Below are 26,610 nucleotides of genomic sequence, written 5' to 3'. Positions count from 1 at the left end.
TCACCACAAACATTCTACAGTCGCCATCAGATATATCGGAGCCACCGTGGTGCTTAAAAATATCTGAACGCGCGCTCTAGTGCCTTGAGAATACAGGCGTGTTTAAATATTTGTGAGTACCTTGGCCGCTCTGATATATCTGACGGATGTACAGCGACAAGGCATCGGAACGGTAACATTCGCGTTAACGAACCGAGGGGGATAGTTTCATGATTACAGTTCGGCATAATGGAGTGGTGGGGGTTTTAATCATTGGGGAAATGTCGCGGTTGGAGTTTTTCCGTCAAAGCTAAATATATGCGGTGATAATTACGCAAAGGTCTAGCACACTTCACCAGGTGCCATTCATTCTGACGATTACTCCCTTTGAATTTGTGTTGGAAAGCGTTTTGTAAGCTTTAATTTGGTAACCGCGAAAGCCTAGCCCTCGGTGTCAAGTTATACGCGGCTTACATGCCGAAGGTGCGAGAAATCTATGCGATTATATATCTAAAATCACTGGAATTAAATTCCTATTTTTTTGCAATCTGATGAGTGATGACTGACAAATGGCCATTGCTATCCAGTCATAAGACTGGATAATATTAAATTTCAAATAAACCTTACTGTAAACTTAAATCAAAATACTAGGTAAATAAGTAAAATGAAATATTGGCTTCGGTTACCGCGATAGTTACTCATGAAATAAAACTATGAAAACGGATTATATCGCGTATATTGATTTTATAATACATCCCGACGTTTCGAACCCTTTACAGCGTTCGTGGTCAACGGGTAACAAACGCGATATAATCCGTTTTCATAGTTTTATTTCATAAGTAAAATGAAACTTAAATAAGAAAAAAAATTGTCCCTTCGGCATAGTACCGAACATACTGGCAGCATTTTCTAGCTGAATGGTTTGGCTGATTCGTTGAGAGAGGAAGCAGCCAGCTCTTCGGCCTCCTGTGGCGCCTCTAAGTCATAGAGTGCCAGGGTCCCACAGACCAAGGGACTCGACGCTGAATGGAATAAAACTCATAAGACAACCTCTGTCAAGGCGGCCACAACGGCGGAACAGAACAAGCGGCGCTAATATGTTGTTTTTGGCGAGGGCTACATATTTGCGCCGTTATTTGGTTTTGAAACTCTCGGACCTTGGGGCTGGATGCCCAGCGCGAACTCCATGTTCAAAGAAATTTCTCAGCGCATACTTACATTTTATTCTATCCCAATATCCTAACTTAATTAGCTATTTCGGAAGAGCGGGGTTTTCTGTCACAAGCATATCTAATGCTTAAAAGAAGATCCCATCCCATGCTGTAAACTACATGTAAGGAACCAATAAACATTTTTTTATTTTTTTTTTCTTTTTCAATATCCTACTCTGTCAAGTTAAGAGTCAACAACTTGCTTTATTTTATCTTGTCTTTATTTCTCTTCTTATTCAAATATTATTATTTAGATAGTATTATTAACTAACTAACTGTATTTAAATAGTATTATTATATTAAAGGTATTATAGTATATAAATATTACTAGTTTGTATATTGGCGTTAGTATTAGAATTTATATTTAAAAAAAATTTTTTTCGCATCGCACTGCACCCACCTTAACAATTTTTGTTTGGCCCAGTGGTTGACTGGTAGAGAATGCCTCAAGGCATTAAGTCCGCCTTTTGTACTTGTTCTTGTGCAATAAAGTTTAAAATAAATAAATAAATATATTCTAACATTATTATTTAGTCTTAGTATTTAGACTTATTGCAATAACTAATGTACTTACCTACCTTTTGTTAAGCTCTCTAATATTACTTTCTGTAATAATATTAAATTCAAACTTGTTAATCGTTTTTAGCTATTTAAGATTTTAGAATTACTTATTATTTAAATTTTTCAATATCTCCTTCACGGGACAGGCATTGCCTAGTGTGGAGGTCAGCAAAGTCTGTATCCAACTGAATATTTACCGGAAATAAAGGTTTTTTTTTCAGGCATTACTGTATATTTTCAAAACTACTTTATAATATACGGCAAGTGTCACACACATGAATGTACCTACATTATTTCTTAATATCATGATTAAAAAATAATCTTTAGTTTCTTCACTTCATCCGTTTGGCATAAATATTATAATTATATTTTGGACCATATTTTAAGTTACATTTGATCAGGGTATTCTGGGCGGTCATGGTGTTGGTCATAGAGTGATCACGGAGTTGTTCATAGGGCTGGACATGGACTGGTCATGGGGTTGTCATGGGGGTGATCATGGATTGTTGGTCATCGGGTGTCCATGGAAATCATGGGATTGATCACGGGGAGCTCATGGGGTTGGTGTTGGTCATGGGATTGTTCATTGGGGAAAGTTATGGGGGTGAAACTGTGGTTAGTCATGTAGTGGTCATGGATTTGGACACGTGATTGGTCAAGGAGTTGATCATGGGGTTGCTCATGGGGGTATAGGGGGTGACCATGGGGGTGGTTATTTATTATTATTTATTTCATTTGTAAAAAACTCTTACGGGCTTACAATTTACCCCAAAACGCCCTTTCCCATACAAACAATGTCAACTTAATTAATAAATGATTAAAATAACAATGGTATTAATTAAATACAATTAATTTAAAGTACGTCAAATTACAGGTAAATAATATTAAGTTACAATTAACCTAAAAACAAATGTCACGCGAGCACATAAATATTTAATTACAACGAACTAGCAGAGTAAAGCAGATGAAGAGGCCAAATGAAGGGTACACGGAAAGAATATGTCTAGTCACTTTTACCGGAAAATGAGATTTTCATTTAAAAATCTAGAGCTGTTAATGAACTATTAGTTATATCTTTTGCTACCACTGTGTAATATATGTAACACAACTTTTTTTTTGTTAAAAAAAACCGACCGAAGTCGGACTCGCGCACCGAGGGTTCCGTAACTTGAGTGAAAGGTAAATTGCGGTTTACGATTTATGACGTATTAAAAAAAAAACTACTTACTAGGTCTCGTTCAAACCAATTTTCGGTGGAAGTTTACGTGGTAATGTACATCATATATTTTTTTTAGTTTTATCATTCTCTTGTTTTAGAAGTTACAGGAGAGGGACACACATTTTACATCTTTGGAAGTGTCTCTCGCGCAAACTACTCAGTTTAGAAAAAAAATGATATTAGAAACCTCAATATCATTTTTGAAGACCTATCCATAGATACCCCACACGTATGGGTTTGATGAAAAAATATATTTGAGTTTCAGTTCTAAGTATGGGGAACCCCCAAAATTTATTGTTTTTTATTTTTATTTTTGTGTGAAAATCTTAATGCGGTTCACAGACTACTTACCAAGTTTCAACAGTATAGTTCTTATAGTTTCGGAAGTTTTCGGAAAAAAGTGGCTGTGACATACGGACGGACAGATAGACAGGACATGACGAATCTATAAGGGTTCCGTTTTTTGCCATTTGGCTACGGAACCCTAAAAAGACCTGGTCACGGAATTACCATACATTATGACATGGTTCCAAATTTTAAAACCGCGATTACTCAAAATGGTACTAAAGTGACTAGACATGTTCTTTCCGTGTACCCTTTAAATTAAAGTATACTGAAAGCCTGTAAAAAAATATCGTATTAATTTTTGTAATGTTTTATAGTTAGTATTTTCCTCGCGTTGATGTGGTGAAGAATTCTGAGTTTCACTTGGTTGCGAAGGGTTAAGCAAACACACTGGAACACACAACGCTCACGATTCGACTTTTCGAACCACTAGCGTAGCGAGCAATTTTGGATTGACACTTGGCTACACTATACCTATAACCTTTACGGGGTAAAATATTACATTCAGTTGTACCCAAGACAATGTAATTCCAAAAAAAATGTGGTCGGAATGGCCCCGAGAATATTTAATAAAATACCACAAAACTATCAATTATTACAGCTTAACAAGTTTTATTAATTCAAAACAGCTACTACTCTATATAATAATTTTTAGATCATTGTAAATATGTAATAGTTATTTGTTATACAGGGGTGCAAAGTTGTATTTTACCCGCGAGTGTGGAATTGAAACACGAGCAAGAGAAAGAATTCTATAGTTGAACCACGAGCGAAGCGAGCGGTTCTAAAATAGAATCCTGACCGTAGCGAGTGTTTCAACACACGAGAAGTAAAATACATTTGCACCCGTGTGTAACACAAAACTTTTCACCTCACTATAGCGAGGAAAGTTCAACATCCACAGGCGTGAGATCATCTTTATCACTGGAATCACTCATTTTTTTGATATTATAACAAAAACTCTGGAAATTCTGTATTTTTACGTGAGAAGTTATTAAGTAAAAATTTTGTTGACAATGTTTATTTATTTATTTATTTGTTTATTAGGATCACCAACAGAAGATACAATTTACATACTAGTATTAACTTACAAAAAGGGCACATTTTTTATTGATCCCCCACTTACAGGCACATTTCTGACATATGAGATGTCAATGATGCGTTTTGAAATTTCTGACGTATGAAATGTCAATGATGCGTTTTGAAATTGCATCGACTCAACTTGTGCGTTCAGTTATATTTAACATCATTATTAAAAAACAAACGTTTCTTATGGAACTTTAAGGTTTATGACATAAAATCATTAAATAAAGCTAAATTTGGTATTTTTTATTAGGTTCTCAAACTATTTGTTTAATGATAATTAATATCGAATGAACCATTATTATGAGCGTTTTACGTTTTGTTATCTGTCAAGCTACTTAAACACGCTCCATCCAAGGTCAAATTAAAGCCCCACTAGTGGATAAAATTCGTTTTCCCCCGCTTGTTTTAAAGGATAAAAGACAACTTTCCGAGCTAGTGAGGAGAAAATAAATGTATAGTACAACATTTACATTTTGACATGAGTCTCAATAGTTATTTTCACCTCAGCAGCTCGAACAAGCCTACTTTCGTCACTCCCTGTAGTGAGGAAAGTACGACTTTCCTCACCCCAGGGAGTGAAACAAAGCAGCTTTTAAATTTAGTCAAGGCCATGAACTGCCACTCCATACTTCTATTACAATTTTTTTTCTCTGTATTATTCCGTGTAATTCGAAATACTTACATTTTAACCTTTAATATGTTCTCACTACTGAGGTGAAAAATTATATGTGCCACACGAGAGCAAAGTTAATTTACATCTCGTGTTTTTGAGTCTTTCGCTTTCTCGGGACTCAAAACAAACACTCGCAGGAAAAACCAAATTTCCTCTCTTGTTGCACAATAGTTATTTATGTTTGTGTGTGTGTGTGTGTGTGTTTTGTTGTTGTTAAATAACAAACGAAACCGTCAACGCCATTTAGTCGAGAATACGCCAAAGGTGATAAAACGTGGTGGCGCCATCTGTTTGAGAATCAAATTTTTTTATTTCTGCGGCACGTTTTTTCCTTAGACTGTATCCATCTTATACGGAGTTATATAAAACTTTGATTATGACTATAAAATTGCACATATAGACCAGAGGATCTCTAGAAGAGTGTCGTATGCATAGTTGTTAGAGATCACAGTTTGATTTCTGATCCTTGTAGTAGGTCTCCCAGGCTCCAAGAAACCTGATGTTGCCAGGCTGAAAAGTGGTACCGTTCGCCCCACCACCCCCCTGAAAATCCCCTATAAAATGTTCACCTGGCATGAACAGCTCCACAAACTTATTACTTGACGGCCTCGCTAAACCCCGGCCGTCTAAAAAAGCTCCGTCAAACTACTCTATAAGTATGTCACTATACTACAAGGATCAGAAGTCAAACTGCGATCTAACAATTATGCTTACGACACTCTTCTAGAGATCCTGGTCTAATATAGTTATTAACGATACAAGTGCGGAAAAGAGGAAATTCGAAACGAGTGGCGATAAATTAAAACACGACCGCAGGGAGTGTTTTTAATCGACACGAGTTGCGAATTACCTATTCGCACGTGTATCGTACAACGTTTTACAGTACATATGGCCCTTTAAACTTTCGACATATGCACGAAACGTGCTATTTGACGCACTACTGCGAGAAAGTAGCACCATATGTACTGTAATAGTTATTTACGATACAAGTGCGGAAAAGAGGAAATTCGAAACGAGTGGCGATAAATTAAAACACGACCGCAGGGAGTGTTTTAAATCGACACGAGTTGCGAATTACCTTTTCGCACGTGTATCGTACGACGTTTTAAACTTTGGCCCTTTAAACTTTCGACATATGCACGAAAAGTGCTCATTCCCGCACTAGTGCGAAAAAGTAGCACCATATGTACTGTAAATATATTTAAGAAAGTAGGTATTTGTAGAAACCTGCTTTTAAACATTTATGTATTTTGAGACTTGTACGATACACAAGGAGCGGAATTCTCATAGCAGAAATCAAATGTCAAGAGGGATTGACTACTGTGCTTTATCGACTATCGATAAATATTTGTCACTTAACACGACATCGTTTGTTTTTATTTTTAAATTATACTTTTGGAGTAGCAAAATAATGGATAAAACAGAAAATACATTAATTTTATGCTTCTTTAGTTATTTTAAATGAACTCCACAATTAGAGCAATATAATATACATATAGTGGAAGAATCTGCCTTGTAACTTAGACAAGAATATTTCTTTATTTATTTAAACTTTATTGCACACTATAAAATTGTACAAATGGCGGACTATGCCTATTGATTTGTTATCGTTTTTCTTTAAAATTAACCATTTTAGCATAGAGTATCTTTGATTTTAGTAACATGGCACCGGAATGACTTATGAAAACTCAAGCTACATAAATGACATTGTAACGTTGACGTGATTTATTTTAATATGGAGATGCAAGAAGGTCAAATGTTACAGAATAATGAAAAAACCGGCCAAATGCGAGTCGGACTCGCGCACCGAGGGTTCCGTACTTTTTAGTATTTGTTGTTATAGCGGCAACAGAAATACACCATCTGTGAAAATTTCAACTGTCTAGCTATCACGGTTTATGAGATACAGCTTGGTGACATACAGACAGACGGACAGCGGCAGCGGAGTCTTAGTAATAGGGTCCCGTTTTTACCCTTACCCCTACGGAACCCTAAAAAGGTGGTGATTTGTAATATGCGAAAAGATTCGATAACATCGATAACTGGAATTGTCGATGAAACACAATGGTCAATCCCTCTTAAAGTTTGATTTCTGCTATATGAGAATTCCGCTCCTTATGACGATATGAATTAAAGTCAAACATTTGACCATTTTAAGAAGGAAATAATTTGACATTTAGGCATTTTGGGACTAAGGCATTTTAGGAAAAAAATAGACAAATAGTATCTCTACTAGGTCGATTGAGAAGCAGTCCCAACAGTATTCTGAATGTTATTGCTGACAAATATGATAGCCCAATCGCTCATTAAATTGGGCTAATTAAAGGGGTAGCAATAACTAGCCCGTATTGAAAATTTATTAGTTAAGAGTCCCCGGCAAGATCGGCTGAATTTCACCTTCCCATACAAATGGAGTTTAGTTCTCATTTTAAAGCTACGTGTTGGATTGTAATGAAACTTTGCACATACAATGACATGAGGTATATCTAGGTCTGTTATTAGTTTATAGCTCCAGTTTATAAAACAAACGAAATAGAGCAAAAACAAGTTTTGTATGAAAAACTTAAACCCGCTGTATTTTTTTAACTATGGTACCTGAAGCTACATAAACAAATTAGAGACATAGATATACCTATATTATCCTATTGTAAGTACAAAGTTTCAGAGCAAATACGCTACTCGTTTTAAAATGAGAGCGTTACTACGTTTGTATGGAGAACCGAGCTTGCCGAGGACCCATAAGTAATGTTAAAATCTAATAAGGTAATATACTATATATAACATACCTACCTATAACACTACCCTTTAGCTTTAAGTTTAATTTATTTCTTTTGTTTTCATTTGTTAGAAATAAAGATATTTTATTACATTAGGGTGCAATGAAACCAAAGCTCCTTAACATGTAGCAACAACTATAAAAATGTAGTAGGAAAAATTCGGGTGTTACACATTTCTCATGGAACGATATAGAAAAGGTAGATATGGCATTTACACGTAGTACAAAATTGTAACTTATATATACACACGGTGCGGTATATAATACACGCGGTATATCCTGCAAGGTGATTATTGCACTTACAAATAGATAGATAGATAAGAACTTTATTGCAAAACATTATCGTGACAAAAAAAATGTACTTATAATAAACACACAACAACAAATCGATCTCATTTTGACATTATTCGCCGTTGCATTTCGCTCATACTTGTATATTAGTGCCATACCAATAGCCGATCAATGGTAGGTTTTCCTGACAGTGACACCGCTCCTTGACATAATTATACTATACTACATCCTAATACCTCAATTATGCGCCATCTGTCCTGAAGTTACCCTATTGTATTACTCCATTAGCTAATCTTTTTTTCTGTCAAGAATTCTACCTGTATAAAAACCTAGTCTATCCAAAATTAATAACCTAACCTAACGTAATCCTCCCTAAATCCCACAAAATCTAATCGCAAAAGTAAAGTAACACTTTATTTATCCGCACAAAATTCTACCGTGAAATTAAATGACATCCTTTCTCATTTATAAGGCTGCATGCAGCGCTGCACCGCCTTAAATGGACTTCATTAGGCACAAAAAACGTCTCGGCCTCCCCGGCCCCTGGCCTCACCCCCGCCGGGGCCCGCTCGCGAATTATGCAATTTCATTTGAATTTGCGGGTGCAAAAGTGCGAGGGGACCTAATGGGAGATCCGCGAGGGTGTTTCCCGAGTGAGACGCCGAGCGGTATATACCTAGTTTAGATTTGAAGACAGATGAAAACCTTAATTGGCATGATGACAGCAATAAAGACAGCAGCAGCAGTAAGTTGTAAGCTAGCACACTGAATCAATTACTACAATTATCTACAAAAATTACATTGACTGCCACGTAAGAAACAAAAAGCACTAGTGGTGCACTTATTAATTCTCAAATAGAGCTACTAAAATAACATACCTGCTAAAAAGTAGGTAAGTATATTTGAATGCCAAGCGAATTCAACCTACTGTAAATACACTGAACTACTGAAATGTCTGAAATATAGGTAAAGTAATTATGACTTTATACCTAGGTTTCAGTTCCAGTACCTATAAGGTAAAGACTGAACTATTAGAAATTAAGCAACGATATATTTTTTAGTTTACGTACGTAGCTCATCTACCTAGATTAGTGAACTAGGTAGGTAGGTACTCGCCCGCCTTAAAATTTCGCCCGTATCTATTTGCCCGGCTGGCTTAATACTCTCGGCACCCGCATCTACGTATACCTAAGTAGGTACTCACATGTAAGATTTAATAGGTTTTACTTTTTCACGTTCACTTTATAACACTATTGATTATTGACAAACATTTCGTCGACAGACGGGTGAACTACTTAAAAGCACAGTGGGAAGTACAGAAAGCCATGATGGTTACGGTTAAGGGCACAGTTATCAGGGCCAAATTCCACGGTGTGTGGTGCTTTTAATGATTCAATGCAAGTAATTTTTGTCCAACTATGAACTCTAATTTTCTTATTATTTAGATTTTATCTAGAGATTAAATTTCTTAAAGAATTTACAGTTTCGTAGAGCAGAAGAATTAAGTCAAGATGCAACTCGCGGGCTCGACACGGACGGGCGCGGAGGGCGGCGTCACCTATTAAGGCGGCTCACACGCCGCGACAACCACACGCTTTTTTCACCTCCCCCCACTCGCTCGCGCACACCAAATTGCACCTTCCGGGCTCCCCACAAGGCCCACAACTGCGGTGAGCCGCTGATTAAATTATTTCTCCATTATTTGATTCGCCACCTTTCCAAAATGGCGGCAGAACGCGGACTAATTGATGACCACCCTCGAGACACCACGCCTGCTAATTAATGGATCCATTTGGTGATTGAAACGCATCGACTTACACTACACTGACTTTACGGGATTGAATTTTTATCATTCTATTTTTTTATCATCTCTGACGAATCACATTTTTTATTGTTACCTATTTATACTTCGGTCACAATTGGAGAAAAAAAATATATACAGAAATTTTAAAATACTTTAATATGTTAAATTTTTTGTTAAATAATTATTCTATACATTATAAACTTATCAATTAAGAAATGAGCGGTAAATACCTCTTAATACTGGTATTTATATATATACCTTTAAATGTTTTTACTTAAAAAGAGGTACCAATAACTATATGTACCTATGTAGTATACTTACCTATTGTTGATTGAATAAATAATTTTAATGTAATTTGATTAATCCAAATAAAAAAAACGGGAAGGGACAATATTAAATAAAATGGCCTGAATGATCTTGATTTAGAACCTCATGATTAATTCAGTTCTGCGAAGTTAAAAATGCAAAAAAAAAACTACAACATACCGAATGTCAAATTCACATTTAATTGTATTCCATTCAGTACAATGTCAATAGTAATATCATCATAAATATCTATCTTTATCATTATTACCAATGAAATTGTCTGAAACATCAAAACATGCTATTGTCTGATCATGCTAAATGAAATTAGGTCTCTTTTAAACAAATTTTATACCTACAAATAGGTTCACGAATCCGCCGCCAAAAAATCGCTCCCATACATTCAAATTTTTGCTCTCAGCAGGAACACTTGCTGAGAGCGAAATTTTAATTAACTTAATATGAATTACTTAATATTTCATTAGGTAGATTTAATGTGGTTTTTATTAAAAATATTACAGGACTCAATGTTCCATCGGATGGACTGAATGAAATTAACACCACATATTCCTAGGAGGCTACGTTTTACCTACACATTTCAAAGGCGGTTTTTTTATTATTTTGTATTTGTTTATTTATTCATGTATCATAATCATAATCATTTATTGCACCATGGTAAAAAACAAGTTATTAGGTTATTATAAAATAGTAGTGTCTCATGGACCCTAAAAGGGCAAACATTTCCTTAAATTAACTAGCTTTATAATTTTAAGAGATCAAAACTACTTAACAAAACTATCAGTGACAAAATCGGTGACTGAATAATATGCTTTTTCAGCAAGGAACGATTTCAACTTCTTTGCAAACATTGTCCCTTCCCTCTGCTTTTAAGTAATTTGGTAGGTGATTATAATATTTTACTACTGCATAGTGAGGGTTTTTACGGTATATTTCTACTTTTTTCGGGGGTAATTCGAGTTTATATTTTTGTCTTTTATTCTGTAGCTCTTTGAACAAATGTTTGTTTTTTCTTACATATATGCATAACTCTAAGATGTAAAGGCATGGAAGAGTGAGTATGCCGTGTTTGATGAAGTAGGGTTTGCAGCTTTCCCAATTTCTGATTCCGACTAGCACACGAACGCATTTTTTTTGCATAACAAACAAGTCATGCAAAATAGCAAAAATAGCAATGTAGCAATAGGTGTAAGTAAAAAAATGCTTAAACGTAAAATTTCAAGTACCACTGCTAATGTAAACAAATATTCGTCACAATGTACCTATGATAATTTTTCTATGGAAAAAAGATTGCAAACACAACTTTGGTACCTACATAGTAAAATAATGAAACTGTAATGTGCGTTGTAAGCACGTATTTGTCACGCTGTGTGAAAATTTATTTAAATGTTAAGATATTTATGTAACTTTCAATTGTAAAGATCTTTTGACTTTGACTGTGCGACCACCAATACGTTTGCCGTCGGCAAATGATTATAAGAATTCAGATTCTTCCTCAACATTTACTTCCTTACTAACTGAACAAGGAAACAACGGTGGTAAATGTATGGCAGTTTTCGTAGACCTCAAAAAAGCTTTTGATACTGTTTCTGTTCCTACTCATATATTACGTAAAGTGGAACACATTGGTATCCGAGGTAAACCACTGGCTCTGCTAAGCGACTACCTGGATAGTCGACTATCACAACATGTAAAAAAAAAAATACAATAAGCTAGAGCTTTAATGTCTCTTGTGGTGTCTCACAAGGTAGTGTCCTCGGACCTACCTTGTTTTTAATAGGTATTAATGATTTAACCAGTACTAGGTAGGTATGAATAGTAGGTAAAGATGGATGATCAGTCGTGTCACGTGTGGCGAATTGCGCAGTGGAAAGGCGTCGGTGTTCGGTCGGAATTGTATGCATACGCTTATACTTTGTTTACACCAATTGTGACGCTTTTCCACTGCACAATTCGCCACACGACTAAGCGCGCTGGTGTAACTAAATGCGATTTTGACTCCAATGTATCGGCCCCATTCGTAGTGCGAAGTAATATATATGTCTATGACTATAGGTAAGTTAACTTCTCTATGACTAAGGACTAAGGGGAGAAGGTGGGATCAGTTTAACGAGATCAACGCGGACGAAGTCGCGGGCTAGTAATGTATATCAGCTGAATGGTAGCAAAACCAAAACAAAGCTCTGAAATCCCATAGAATCCTATCTATAGACATTTATAGGCGGGCCTAACCCGCATTAGAAAATAAGGTTTCGTCAATGATCACCGCACAATGGCAAATGGAATAGACATGTCAATTCTGCTTAGTTAGACAGCTGTCACTACAAACAACCAGGGCGAACAGACAGACATCCGAGCTGCGTCGATATTGCTTTAAAAGCCTTCATTTTGACACGAATGTCAGTACAATCGCGCACGCACAATACACGAAATAAAAACACAAAACGTATTAAGTCTCTTAAGACTTCGTGTACGCTTGTGGCATTCTTTTACTGAAGCTCCAAACAATTGACAATACGAAAACAGGAACCGCAAACGCCTTTATAGCCTTCAAAATAAATGCTACAGGGCACATCGCTCACAATACTCTTTACTCAACTTCAAAACGCTTTAAACGCCTAAACACTGAGAGTACACTTACGCCATTTTTACAACCTGTTGGTAATTGATAATCCGAATACAGGAGCGGAAAAACGCTCTTATAGCATTCGGAATAAGAGTCACAAAGCACAGGTGTTGGTGTAATGGATCCGTTTGGACAGCGGCACAATGGCCCGGATGGGACGTCTTGGGGTCTAGGGTGCGAAGGTTTAAGGTAAAGGTTCTGGTGTTAATTGGGAACTTTTACTAGCCATTACAGGAACGACATAAATGGAAACTGACATGGAAGCATGGAACGCATCCTTAACGCCGGCCGGAGGTCTCCCGCGTTTTCCATCTGTCACTGTCATTATTGTCAATACATGCATGATGATGCAATGTACAATGTTCTTGTTAATAAATCTTATATATCTCAATAAAAGTATTATTTAATATTACATGGTGCCGAAACCAGGGAAAACCATCAAAATATGGCCGAAAACAAAACAGACGTCAACATAAAGCCGCCCAAACAATTCATAATAAACGCTAGTGAAGATGTAGCAAAGGCATGGAAGCTGTGGCTCCAACAATTCGAGTGGTATGCCATCGCTACAAACCTGGAAGAGAAAAAACCAGCGGTGCAAGTGGCGGTATTCATGGCATGTATCGGACCTGACGCGGTGGTTATATACAATACGTTCAATCTTACTAGTGAAGAGCAGTTAAAATTACAAACCATTAAAGACAAATTTACAAATCACTTCACTCCAAAGATCAACGAATCATATGAAAGGTATATATTTAATACCATAATACAAAAAGAGGGCCAACCATTTGACGAATTTCTCACAGAACTTAAAAGCAAAGTGAAAAACTGTGATTATGGTACCTTAGAGGACAGCCTCATTCGTGACAGAATTGTAGTAGGAGTAAGGAGCGACTCCCTTAGAGAGAAGTTGTTAGCTGAACAAGACCTTACACTGCAAAAAACGATTGATCTCAGCCGCTCAGCGGAGCAAGTTAAAATGCAAGTAAAAACTATGAAGCAGGCTCCTACTGTCGATGCGGTTACCTGGAACAGTAAAAACACAAATATTAAGAAAAAAGAAGAAAACGTCAATATGAATAATAAGAAAAAAGAAGATAAAAGTGAAGAGACATTTCATTGTGGCAGATGTGACACTATACATGGCCGGAGAAATTGTCCTGCTTTTAAGAAAATATGCCTGAGATGTAACCGAAGAAACCATCTCACCAAATGTTGCAAAATAAAAACGGTGGATTCACTTCTCCAGAATGATGAATATGATAGTGAAGATGGATTTATGGTGTCATCAATAGATACTGATGATGATGTGGGTACAGAAGACTGGTATGAGCCATTAACCTTACCTAATGGAGTCACAGTGATGTTCAAACTTGATTCAGGCAGTCGGTGCAATGTTATTAACCGAGAAATAATGGATAGAACAAAATCACATGTCAGTCCATCAACAACCAGGTACCTAACATCCTATTCAAGGCATAAGATGCAAGTCTTAGGTGAAACCAAACTGATGACTATTAGTAAAGGACAGCAAAACCTGATTAAATACTATGTTGTTGATGAAAAAGTGACACCAATTCTTGGCAGGAAAACATGTGAAAAATTAAATTTAGTAAAGAGAATTGATGCTATTACAATAAATGATGACTTGTTTGAAGGAATTGGTTGCCTGAAACAGTACAAATATGATATTGATTTAGTAGACAATCCAAATTTACCAATATGCCCGGCACGTAAAATTCCCCACACCATAAGACAAAAAGTAAAAGCTGAGTTGGATAGCATGGTGGAACAGAAAATAATAAAACCAGTGACAAAGCCTACACCAGCTGTTTCACCTATGGTTGTGGTGAAGAAAAATGACAAAATAAGACTGTGCTTAGATCCCTCAGATATAAACAAAAATTTAAAAAGGAGACATTACCCACTTAATACTCTTGAAGAAATTGCGGCCAGAATTCATGGCTCGAAATGGTTCACACTGCTAGACTGTAGAAAAGGATTTTGGCAACTGCAAGTGACACCCCGCACATCAGAGTATCTCACATTTAGTACACCCTTTGGAAGATATTCTTGCTTAAGAATGCCCTTCGGCTTAGCATCAGCTCCAGAAGTCTTCCAGCAAGTTATGAGCTCACTCTTAGCGGACCTGGAAAATACAGAGGTGTCAATGGATGATGTACTTCTACATGCTCCCAGTAAAGACGAATTAGAGAAGACTACACAGAGAGTACTAGAAAAGTTTAGGAACGCAGGTCTTAAACTTAATAAGGAAAAGTGTGTGTTCAGTACACAAGAAGTCAAATTTCTGGGCCACATAGTAACCAGCGAAGGCTTAAAGCCCGATCCGGAAAAAATAGAAACCATCACAAAAATTAAGAGACCAGAAAACGTAAAAGAACTGCAACGGTTTCTAGGATTAATTACCTACTTGTCAAAATTCATAAAAAATATGGCAGACATTACCAGCCCCCTGAGACAATTATTACACAAAGATGTAGAATGGGTTTGGGATCAACCACAAGAACAAGCATTCATCAAATTAAAAGAGCTGTTAAAAAACCCACCTGTTCTGGGATTTTATGATCCTCAAGCACCAATTTTGCTCTCAGTTGATTCTAGTAGTTATGCCTGTGGTGGTGTAATGATTCAAAAAGAAAAACCTATTGCTTACTGTGCTAAATCTTTCACTAAAACTGAGCAAGGCTATAGTCAGCTGGAAAAAGAGGCCAATGCAATCTTAGTGGCTTGTAAAAAATTCCATAACTATATCTGGGGTTGCAAGGACTTAACAATAGAATCTGATCATAAACCTTTAGAAACAATTTTCAGAAAACCACTTACCAGTGCACCACCAAGACTACAAAGAATGTTATACCAGATTTTGCCATATAATCCCAAAGTGACATATAAAAAGGGTTCGGAGATGTATGTAGCCGACACTTTGAGTCGAGATTGTGAGAAGCTAAACTGTGAAGATGTTAACTCAGAAAACTTACAAATATGTGCTATTGTGCCATTTTCAAAAAACCGCAGAGAAGAAATCAAACAAGAAATTGAGAATAGCAGTGAGTTGAAAAACTTAAAACAAATTATACAAGATGGGTGGCCTGAAAAAATGGGGCAATTACCAGATAACTTAAAAAAATACTGGCACTATAGAGAAACACTCAGTGTATACAACGACCTCATTTTCAAAAACGACAGGGTACTAGTACCCATATCAATGGTACCACTAGTGATGAAACAATGCCACCTGGGTCACAAAGGTATTCAAGGCACAATACGGCTCGCCCGAGATAACGTATTTTGGCCAGGTATGACTACGGATTTAGTCAATTACACGAAATCTTGTACAGCATGTGCAAAAGTACAAAATGATAATCCAATGGAGCCTATTGTTGTACAAACAGCACCAGAACGCCCTTGGAGTCTTGTGGCAACGGATTTATTTCATTTGAAAGGCAAAGACTATATAGTGATAGCAGATGGCTACTCAGGTTTCTTTGACTTTAAGGAACTGAAAAGAGTTACCAGCTGGGACATAATTGACAATCTGAAATCTTGGTTTGCAACATTTGGAATTCCAGATATACTATTGACTGATGGTGGTAAACAATATGACTGCCAAGAGTTTAGACAATTCAGAAAGGAATGGAACTTTGAACACAGAATATCAAGTCCACACTTTCCACGCTCCAACGGATTATCGGAACGCTATGTTCAAGAAGCAAAAAACTTAATGAAAAAATGTATGGAAGACAACACAGACTTACAATTAGCGTTACTACATCACAGGAACACACCCCGACTAGATCTTGGGTCACCGGCACAAAGGATGTTTAATAGAAGGACTAAAACCTTACTTCCTACAAACAGTAAACTCTTTATACCAAAAATAATAAGAAATGTCACTAAACAATTACAAAAAATTAAAGAAGAGGAAAAGAAATATGCAGACAGAGGAAAAAAGGAAAATAAAGAGTTTGTTAGTAATGAAAACGTGATGCTACGAAAAGGTCATCAAAACTGGGTCCCCGCAAAAATAGTGACGGAAGAAGGTCATCGAGCCTACAAAGTAGAGACTGATGATGGTGCAATTTATAAAAGAAACTCCTGGCACCTAAAACCGACAGCCAATTCTACAGAGCTGGCCACAGAGGCACCAGAGCCAGGAACAGAAGATCCAGACACTGTTGGGCAGCCATCACCTATAGACCAGTCACCAGTCGCTGTAGGGCAGCTGTCACCTATATCACCAGCAAAACCCACACTGACTGTGTCGAGTCCAGAAATACAGCAGCTACTGACAGCTCCTCAAACTCGAAGTACTCGCAGTGGCCGGCTAATCATCACGCCTGCTAGATATCGCTGAAAAGGAAGGATGACATGGAAGCATGGAACGCATCCTTAACGCCGGCCGGAGGTCTCCCGCGTTTTCCATCTGTCACTGTCATTATTGTCAATACATGCATGATGATGCAATGTACAATGTTCTTGTTAATAAATCTTATATATCTCAATAAAAGTATTATTTAATATTACAGAAACAAAAAAAAATCTGACTATTCAAAAGTCATAACCGGTTTCAGTCTTGCAAGTGCGCACGCTTAAGAAGCAAGCCGTACCTAACGTTACACTTTTTATGTTTCTGAAACCGCAAGAAATTTATCGCAGTGCGTTCTAAGCCTAAATGGCCCCAGAGCCCAATTCAGATTTAACAACTTGTTACGGACTTTTGACCTGGTTTTTAAGGTCGTACGAAATTTACGAAAACCATCGTCTTGGAGATTGACGTGCATCTCACGCACGACTTTCACTTAATTTCGCATGCAATAATCAGCGTGAGCGATCTGCAAGGTCATATCAAAATAAGATAATATGATATAAAAATTACAAAACACGATAGATAGCGTTATAGATTATAATCAAAGAAAGAAAACGGTAAGTTATCCTACTGTCTCACCGGAGGCCGCGAGGTGGAGACACCTCTAACGACGTAAGCCGAGACATCCCTCTTCCGCCTAGTTCCGATGGTCACCGTCGTTACCAAGAGGCCAAGATGAGACGAACACTCAGGACCACGAAAACTTTCCTATTTTTGTTAATCAACCGGATTATTTACTAGTGGCTGAGTGAGCCGTAGACCTCGCCATAAGCTTCATAATAATTTTAAAATTTAATTTAACGGCGCGATTCGGGAAATGAATTAGAGATTCACTAGATATGAAATAGTAAAGATATGTGACGTTCCACGGCAAAAGGTACCTTATGGCGGCTGGCGCTTAGCGCTTACGTCGCACAACGCCGCAAATTATTGCGGTGGGGATCACCAAGCCTGCCATTAGAAGACTTGCACGGAGTGGCGGCGTTAAGAGAATTTCCGGCCTCATTTACGAAGAAACTCGCGGCGTGCTGAAGGTGTTTCTAGAAAACGTCATCAGAGATGCCGTGACGTACACTGAACACGCTAAGAGGAAAACGGTCACTGCAATGGCGTCGTCTACGCGCTAAAGAGACAAGGCGGATAGACTCGAATGTGATAAATTATTTATTGAGTTGATTATGCTTTGGTAATGTGAATGCTATCTGAGAACCCTAAAAAAATAACTGATTTTATGATTGTTTTCTTTTTATACATGACAGGAATGTTCAAATATTTCAAAATTTCCATACTGTTTATTATTTTATTTTTAATTCTGCTTTTTACATTGTAATATGATGGTGTTGGACCTATATTGCCTTAAATAAATCGATTTACATATTTATTATTATTATAAATTTAAAGAATGTAAAAATAAAAAATACTAACTCAAAATCAAGATGCTCTTAAGTGCGATACAGACCCTATTGGCACTTAAGTCCTTTATGGACAATTTCAATCATTTTGAACATTTTCTAAAAAACTAAACGACAGAAAAACTATAGCGAACCTGCTCACAAAATTTTACGAGAATCGATTGAGAAATGCCACCTGAGTAGAGTACAGATGAGAACATCCAAAAATACGAGAGGACTGCGTTTGTATAGAGAAGCGGTTGTTCCCTTTCCTCTTAATAGTCTAGAATCTGAGGGCCTACCGCGAACCACGTTCGACGTGTTACCTCCCTGTCACACTTACATACGAATTTACAAGTGCGACAGAGAGGCAACACGTCGAACGTGCTTCGCGGTAGCCCTCTGGATTTAGAAAACTGAGGGGCTAAAACCGAAATTCACAAATCGCCGTGATCTTTTTCTCTTTTACTCCAATGAAGGCGTAATTAGAGTGACAGAGAAAAAAATATATTATAATTATATAGGTTATAGCCCGTTCGCCTCAGCGTTGGACTCCTCCGCTCCGTCAGCCGTTCGAATTACACTTCCTTTCGCTCTAATCACCACCACCTAATGACCCCGTCGCGTAATCAATACCCTTTCAATCGCCAAATAAAATAAGTAATTGAATCCCGATTCACTTTGTGGAAGTTTAAGATTGACGCGTTACTTATAGACGCTTGATCGCTAATGGTACGCCGATACCGTTGACGCCGTAATGACACTGAATTGTTTGATGAAAACCTTTTGAACGTTTAACTTTTAAAAGGCTCACCTTTCTTTCAATTGCGCGATTATTAATACCTTCAGAGCGTTTTCACATTGTCCGATCCGATATCGGATGTCGAAAGGAAGTAAAATGTAAGATATATGTGCTTCTCTGTATTTATTTATGCATTGAATAAATCATTATTACTAAAAAACGATAAACTACGCAAAAAAGGCGGACTTAATGCCAATCGCACTCTCCTGCAGCTGTTTTTGTCATAGGCGCCATCCGACATCCGATTTCTGTTTCCAATAAATTCACCCATGTCGGAGGCCCCCGTCAGCTGTCGAACCGATAATATTTGTTTGTGTGCGTATGTGTAGGCATAATGCATAATGCTTGTTGTAGTGTGCGTGACCGCCCGGGCGTGCCCCCGCGGCCGGACTATGGGGATGTAGGATCCTACATCCGATAGCGGATCGGCCAATGTGAAAACGCTCTTAATAGCACGGTTTTTATGCCTTTGTAAAATTACGGATCGCTTCTGGATATCAAGTATCAAATGACAACCAACAATCAACTGTTTCGCTTAGGTAGGTTCCTAAGTATAATAACAACAATAACAAGCACCTGCTGAATATATGTACAAATAGGTACATATTATGTATATGTATTATTATATTATCAAACAATAACCGTGTAAACTTCGTTTGGTCACTGACTTTAATTGTTGATCCTATATCTAAGGTTCAAGCTAATTTGGTTGTGAATACTAACGGTATGAAATCCAATCCAATGTAAAGTAAACCCTAAATGTCTTAACAATTATAGTCCGTGACTGTACCTACATTGTAGGTAGGTATAATTCTAACATCACATCCTGCGAATCCTATTTGGATTAAATTGCTAAAAACATTATATTTTTGAAATATAGAGAACTCCGATTCAGCTTGGCCGAAATACTTTCGTATGCCCGGATGTTCTCCTCAAAACAACTAAGCTGATGCTAAGCTGGCACTGCCAGTTACACGGACGGTATTAACTCAATACGCCCATATTGGGTTTAGCTCAATACCTAATTGTTGATGGATGTGATAGAGCGAGCGAAATAAAGTTTTTTACGGCATGTAAGTATTTAAAAAGCGTAGCTGGGCACCTAATTCACGATTCTTTAAGGATTTTTGGTGTTGATATGATTAAAATACCTACTCGTAACGTAACATCTGCCTTGGCGATAATTCATCCAGATTTATGATCTGTGCACACCGGGTGCGTGTGCGTAGACGTGCAAGCGCGCGTTGTAAAGGCCCCTCTACACTCGTGCGCGAATCGCGACGCGAAGCCACGAACGCGAGTGTGGAGTCTAGTTCGCTAATCAGGGAAATTGACTCCAGACTCGCGTTCGCGCCGCGTAGTCTGGAGCGAGCTTAATATTAAGATCCTTATGAGACAAAGCACACCGCTTGCATGACGTGTGCTTGCACGTCTATGCACACGCAGCCGGCGGCCTTTATATAAAAATACTAATCGAAAAACCACTTACATCTGAAACATCTGAATTATGGATGGTATAGAAAGGATCGCAATCTCTTATGGCAGAATTGTTGTAAAAGTGACCGCGTTAAGCTTTAAATAATAGTTCCTAATCTCTCCGGTGGCGCTAGTTAGGCTCTGGGACATGAGTATAACATGAACCATATAAGGCAACAAATAACCCGACCAAATTACGTAGGTTGTTTTTGGTAGTATTTCGGTGTATGGTGGCGCCGCCTAATTACTGTTTTTTGATGGACACTTTTCATACATAGAGATTTGGCTCCTTTATACAGTCTCCATGATCTGAATCCAATTTGCGATGGTTCTTACTCTAGTGATGATGAAGACTTTTTTGGAACCTTACGCTGAACGCAACTCTTCCCGTTCCAAATGAAACTAAACGCAACTCAGCCTAAACGTCAGTCAATCATACGTCAAAAGTTTATAACCTCACTTTTACCATTTATTTACATTAAAACATTTAGTAATGTTTAAAACCCTGATTAATAAGATAATGCCGGCCGGGCAGGCCTGTGGGTTCCACACGACGGCTAGTCTGAGCGAAGTGCGGTTGTTATCAAGACTGCGAGTCGTCGACAACTCTGAGATCGGCAAGCGAGCCATGGCAGAAGGCAAACCGCCCAAGATCATCTGCGTTTACAACAAGAGACGTAATAAGCCTTTGGTTTTTCTTTAAATAGCTTACTCACCTGTAGTACCTAGTGACCTCGGGTATCCATTCAAAATATTCACAAATAAACCACCACTCACTGAACTTACACAACACCACATAGAATGTAAAGTATCACACCAAATTGATAGGAAAAATAATTTCAAGCGCACTGACATGTCATGACCGTCAACAGAATCTGAAGTCTTTAGTTGCTAGGCAATTTTATTTATTCTTTATTGGTTATCTGGTATCAAGTGATCACTGTTAACATAGTTTAATCTTCCTCATCTCAACATTTTCCTAGCCTTTTTGGTTTTTGGAAATGAAAGTGACTATCATCTGACAATTCTACTCAGTGTTACTTATTGGCTAAATTTAACCACCCCCAAGGCCTAAACTCCACTTTTATGTTACCATGCTTCTGGAGCATGAACCCGCCTTTTCAGCAACCAACCTGTGTCCTGAGTGATATTCACTTGTTTTTGGCTACAGACTAAAATCTAGAATCTGGTTACAACAAAACTTAATTTTTGACACTAAGGTCGACTTAGAATAACAACAGTAAGTTTAAAAATGGAATTGTGAGGAACAAATTTAAGGGTAAATGTATGTGAATACATAAATATTCATTGAACATTGCTATTTTTGGCAGGAGTGGGCTTCATTGGAGACAGAGTGATGGTGGCAATCAAAGGACAAAAGAAAAAAGGCATCCTAGTGGGTCTGAAGCAGACGCAAAAGGTGAAGGTACCAAAGTTTGACAGCAACAATGTGGTGCTCATAGATGACAATGGCACACCACTGGGAACCCGTATTCATGTGCCCATCCCTACTATTCTGCGCACCATTCTCAAGGAGAGAACACACTCAAAGGGTGCAGATTACACCAAGCTACTTGGAATAGCCACTAGGTTTGTTTAAGTTATAGTTCTAGTTTGTATATAGGTAGTGATATTGAATAAATTTATTAGTTATATAAAGATGTATTGATTTAATACTTTTTTGCTAAGATAATGAAGAAAAAAAAAATTCTCTAAATGTTAGAAGTTTTGTAGTGTAATTTATAGCTATCCATGCCGTAATCGGTAATGCTATCACAGGTGCGGCAGTAAGAAAGATAGGTTTTTTAAGCTTTTTAGACATGAGGTTAGCAGGTGTTACTACTAGGCAGTACTTGCATGCTTGCATGTTTTTCCAGATCTCTTTTTCATTTAACAAGCTAAATATATAAAGAATTTAAGAGGTTTTTTGGTCTTGCAGTTTCTCACAATACTCAAAAACCATATGGAACACAAAATCTAACTTTCAAACTCAACATAAGCTATTAGGTTTATTTCACGAGTTTATTCTTATGGAGGGTAAAAAATAAAACAAAGTTAGAAATTTGAAAATTTAATAAAAACTAAATTCAGTTCCACTCGAAAGTAGAGTAAGGACACGACATGCGACCGACTGACGACACGGCACGGTAAGTACAGAACACGTCCCGGCGGCTCCTGCTGACCCCAGCAAGTTAATCGTGGCGGTAGGAAGTAACTAACTTATCAAGTTATAACCCATCGCTAAAGGCCTTGTTACACTGTCCTGTTCTTAATTTAAGTAAGGTTAAAAACTTTTAGCTTCTTAGATCCTTTTACACTTTCCTAAATTAGGTAATTAATCCTTTTAGGATTAACACCCCGTTTACAAGCCTACTACACCTTATTTTTCACATTAACCAACTATACGCCACGTAGAGTACGATAAATAACATTTTAACAATACATTGTTAGATTGAAGTGTGGCACACGTTCCAGAATAACTTTTTGTACTGTATGTATATGTTATATAAAGGATAACAAAGAAAACTGAGACAAGATCTAAGTGTAACGCACAGAAGCACATTTAATTGACCATCGCTAGCCCTTATCTCGTTGCAATAAAGACTACTAATGGTTAGTTAGGTAACTGTGTCCACAATGAAGCCTAGTCATTATAGCGAACCAACGCCGAGTTTATGTATGCGTGTATATCCTCAGCTACTTTCTACTACCACGATTAGCTGGCCTGACACTCGCGAGTCATCTGACGAGTCGCCGCCGTCTTAATAAGGCTTTAAAATCGTATATTGCTACATTTCATTTGTTTAAAACTGTGAACGATACTTATAAGATAAGAATTTATTTAGATTAATGCTATTGACGCGCCGAAGACGCTACTTACGATGGATAACATGATTTCATATATTTAGTATATTATATGCACAACAGCTGTGACTAGAGATGAAGATTCGCGGTGCGTCCGAGCTCCCGCCGTATGACATAAGTGAAATAACACTTAAGACAATTCCATGCTACCATTGTTATCAATTAGGACCTCCTGTTACCATCAACATACTTTTTAGCTTTTGAAAAATGAGATTACCAGTACCGTTGGAAATTCTCCATCGCGTTCATTGGCGCATGAATACCCGAAACATGCGTTGTTAAATCAAAAACATACCTGATAGGGATATTAGTTTATATATTTATAATATCCTCTCCAGCTCGGCTAATCCACCAATAAAGAAACGTTGTCCATCGCCGCACCACTTACCAGCGAGACCTGTGGGTACAGCCCATCCTGAGTAAATGCTTTAGAGTAGTTTAGAGGCTCGGTGGTATCACGAGTTATAAATTATTCCAGCTAAAATTAATTTTCTGTTAATCTAGACGGTATGCATATTTCGGGAATTGACGAAAAATTTGAGTCCGTACACGTATCGTTACCCATTTGTTCTCTGGTACTTGCGGCCTATAATAAAACCCTGGCCATTCTTCTTGCAAATCTAACGGTAGAACGATTGACATGTCACACGGCGGATGCCCAACGCGTTGGTGGCGCCATGTTAATGGCACTCATTTGTACACTTGGTAAAAATCACTCGAGCCGCTCGCGCGTCTAAGCCTTAAGTCTATGGTTGACGTACGCTGAGTGTAGCGTCAGTTTTTATCATCCTAAGGCCACGGTCCTACCCATTGTACTAATTATTTCAATGTAGGTAATTTATAGGTACTATTTCCAATTGGAATAGAGTTGCATTTCTTTTTTATCGTTCGATATTAAAACAAAAGAAATTCAACCATATTTCCTTCTCTATTGATTTGATATTCAACTGTAAATTTTACTCGTATGATGGCCTTAGAAAGCTATAGAATGTTGCCATGCAACGTGGCGCTGCACATCAACCAGACCCAAGGCCTAAACCTTGTTTTTATATCTCAGGTACTGAAATAACAGTTCAATTGGCCAATTTACTATACGTATACGTGGTCGTAACGTTAAGTTTGTCACTGACTTGGCAGTGACAATGCATACATAGATATACCATAGGAATGCCATATTTAACATACCTATTACTTGGCATGAAAACATAGCGTGCTCCAACTAAACCCAATCATCCTCATTTTGTACTAAAGCTGTAAGTAAAAGACCGATCGCTTGGATATTGGGGCAATCGTCCTGTAATTTTAGTATTTAGGATATAAAACAAGGGATAACTAATACAATAAACCCTCACCGATAAATGGAGCTCGTCGACGATGTCGGAAACGGTCAAAAAATATCTTAACTGGACGAAATACAGTGATAGTGTGACGTCATTACACGCCGGGGCGCCTCAGAGAGCTCAGGACCTGCGGAAGAGGAAGGGGTGAGGACGGACGGGGGATGGAATACAGGAGGATTAAGATGGTTTCCGTGTTTCCCTATGAATCGGGACTGTTGTCAGAATGAATTATTTTCCATTAACATAAAAAAACACGAGAAAACATATAGAATAAACAGTTACTTATAACTGCGATTTTTAAGATTTTTAGTGTTTCAATAATGAAATAATGCCTCATTTATTTCATTATTGATGAATGCTGAAATATTATCATTAACGTATGACAGACGCCATTTATGGTCCCATCACATTGACGGACTTTCCAAAAAAGTAACTACATTTTGACTATTCAGTCCGATCCTCTACTGTTTTCCTAGATCAACTGACGCCACTGGCGAATCGCTATCACCCATTTTTTTTTAATAAATAAGTTTTTTTTTTAAAGATATTTGTGTTCTTTCCGGCTTGGCCGATCCACCAATAAAGAAACGCTGTCCACTGCCGCACCGCTTGCAAGCGACACCTGTGGTTACAGGCAAACCCGAATGAATCGTGATATTACAAGAAAATATAATTGAAGTCAACTAGAGGAGAGTTAAAACTGTGATATTACAAGAGATTATAATTCATGTAGTCTTTAATAAACTAAAGCAAGAGCATTAAAAAAATAGTAATGTTTCCTTTTACCCAATTCGGCATATTTACCAAAAAAATATTAAACAATAGACGGGTGATTCTGTATGTAGTACCGATAAGAAGGAAGCAGAGTTAGGGCGAATTGAATAAGATTTTTGGTGATTTAAGTAGTAAAATACCGTATAGGTTAAAAATTATCCCATTTTGGAAACACTGGCAGTTAAAGAGTCCCCGGCAAAATCGATTCTCCATACAAACGTAGTTACGCTCTCATTTTAAAACGACTAGTTATATTGCTCTGAAAGTTTGTACTTACAAAAGGATAAGGTATATCTATGCCTGTAATTAGTTTATGTAGCTTCAGATACCATAGCTAAAAAAATACAGCGAATTTAAGTTTTTCATACAAAACTTGTTTTTGGTCTATTTCGTTTGTTTTAAAAGCTGGAGCTATATAAACTTATTACAGGCATAGATATACCTCATTTCATTGTATGTGTAAAGTTTCATAACAATCTAACCCGTCGTTTTAAAATGAGAACGAAACTCTGTTTGTATGAGAAGGTGGAATTAGGCCGAGCTTGCCGGGGACTTAACACTTGTATATATTAATATATAATTTCTTCCTTTCTAAGTTATTAAGGGACCATATCAATAATTATAAGTGTAGTTAAGAAAGGGGAGGGAAGGATGGGCGAGAGGCGTACCGTACACACACA

General features: G+C 37.4%; 1 protein-coding gene and 1 long non-coding RNA gene across 2 annotated transcripts; one reads left to right on the top strand and one right to left on the bottom strand.

Moving 5' to 3' along the window:
• Nucleotides 1–2,948: 2,948 nt before the first annotated feature.
• LOC134747877 (uncharacterized) lies at nucleotides 2,949–26,599 on the bottom strand. Its single transcript, XR_010128372.1, has 2 exons — nucleotides 26,277–26,599; nucleotides 2,949–3,464 (listed from the first exon to the last, which is right to left on the bottom strand). It is a non-coding gene; the product is annotated as an uncharacterized LOC134747877 (long non-coding RNA).
• Nucleotides 21,399–22,610, top strand: LOC134747681 (large ribosomal subunit protein uL14m). The gene is made up of 2 exons (XM_063682288.1): nucleotides 21,399–21,628; nucleotides 22,283–22,610. Exons 1-2 carry the CDS (start codon nucleotides 21,445–21,447, stop codon nucleotides 22,549–22,551), a joined length of 453 nt encoding a protein of 150 aa, XP_063538358.1. The 5' UTR covers nucleotides 21,399–21,444; the 3' UTR covers nucleotides 22,552–22,610.
• Nucleotides 26,600–26,610: the final 11 nt, after the last annotated feature.

The sequence above is a fragment of the Cydia strobilella genome, chromosome 15 (assembly GCF_947568885.1).
Source record: "Cydia strobilella chromosome 15, ilCydStro3.1, whole genome shotgun sequence".
Taxonomy (NCBI): domain Eukaryota; kingdom Metazoa; phylum Arthropoda; class Insecta; order Lepidoptera; family Tortricidae; genus Cydia; species Cydia strobilella.
The sequence above is the reverse complement of the archived record's forward strand: the minus strand, read 5'-3'. Positions and strand labels throughout refer to the sequence as shown.

Coding starts and splice junctions, on each gene's coding strand:
- LOC134747681 (XM_063682288.1), top strand. CDS start 21,445: ATGTTTAAAACCCTGATTAATAAGATAATGCCGGCCGGGCAGGCCTGT. Junction 21,629..22,282: donor CTGCGTTTACAACAAGAGAC/GTAATAAGCCTT, acceptor TATTTTTGGCAG/GAGTGGGCTTCATTGGAGAC.